This window comes from Eimeria mitis, genomic scaffold, assembly GCF_000499745.2.
Source record: "Eimeria mitis Houghton genomic scaffold, Emh_scaff2257, whole genome shotgun sequence".
In the NCBI taxonomy this organism is placed as follows: Eukaryota; Apicomplexa; class Conoidasida; order Eucoccidiorida; family Eimeriidae; genus Eimeria; species Eimeria mitis.
This window is the reverse complement of record NW_013570585.1, coordinates 2,228-2,583: the sequence shown is the minus strand read 5'-3', so window position 1 is coordinate 2,583 and position 356 is coordinate 2,228. Positions and strand designations below refer to the sequence as shown.

At 46.1% G+C, this 356-nt stretch overlaps 1 protein-coding gene across 1 annotated transcript in view; it reads left to right on the top strand.

Moving 5' to 3' along the window:
* The window catches only part of EMH_0051100 (uncharacterized protein), a gene marked incomplete at both ends in the record, with an annotated part of 5,421 nt that overhangs the window by 2,991 nt on the left and 2,074 nt on the right, over positions 1-356 (top strand). Inside the window, one exon of the mRNA XM_013496716.1 lies at positions 122-203. Coding sequence (XP_013352170.1) covers positions 122-203 — 82 coding nt within the window. The remainder of the gene's footprint in view (positions 1-121; positions 204-356) is intronic.

The window sequence follows — 356 nt, the reverse complement described above, 5'->3', positions numbered from 1 at the left end:
CACAAACATAAACATAAACCCTCATAATGCTAAACCCTTTCTCCGCCTCTACTGAATTTCTAGGGTTTAGTGTTTAGGGTTTAGGGTTTAGGGTTTAGGGTTTAGGGTTTGTGGTTTACAGAATGAAGAGGTTAAGGAGCTGGTCGTGGGGCTGCGGCAGATGTATGAGGATGCGATGCAGGGCACTCTCCCCCTTCTCCCTGGTAAACCCTAAACCCTAAACCCTAAACCCTAAACCCTAAACCCTAAACCCTAGAGTTGATAGAACTGAGTTACTGCTATTTTCCTAAACCCTAAACCCTAAACCCTAGACAGGATCAGAGAGACCTGGTTTATCTCCCTCTCACGCCAAAGCC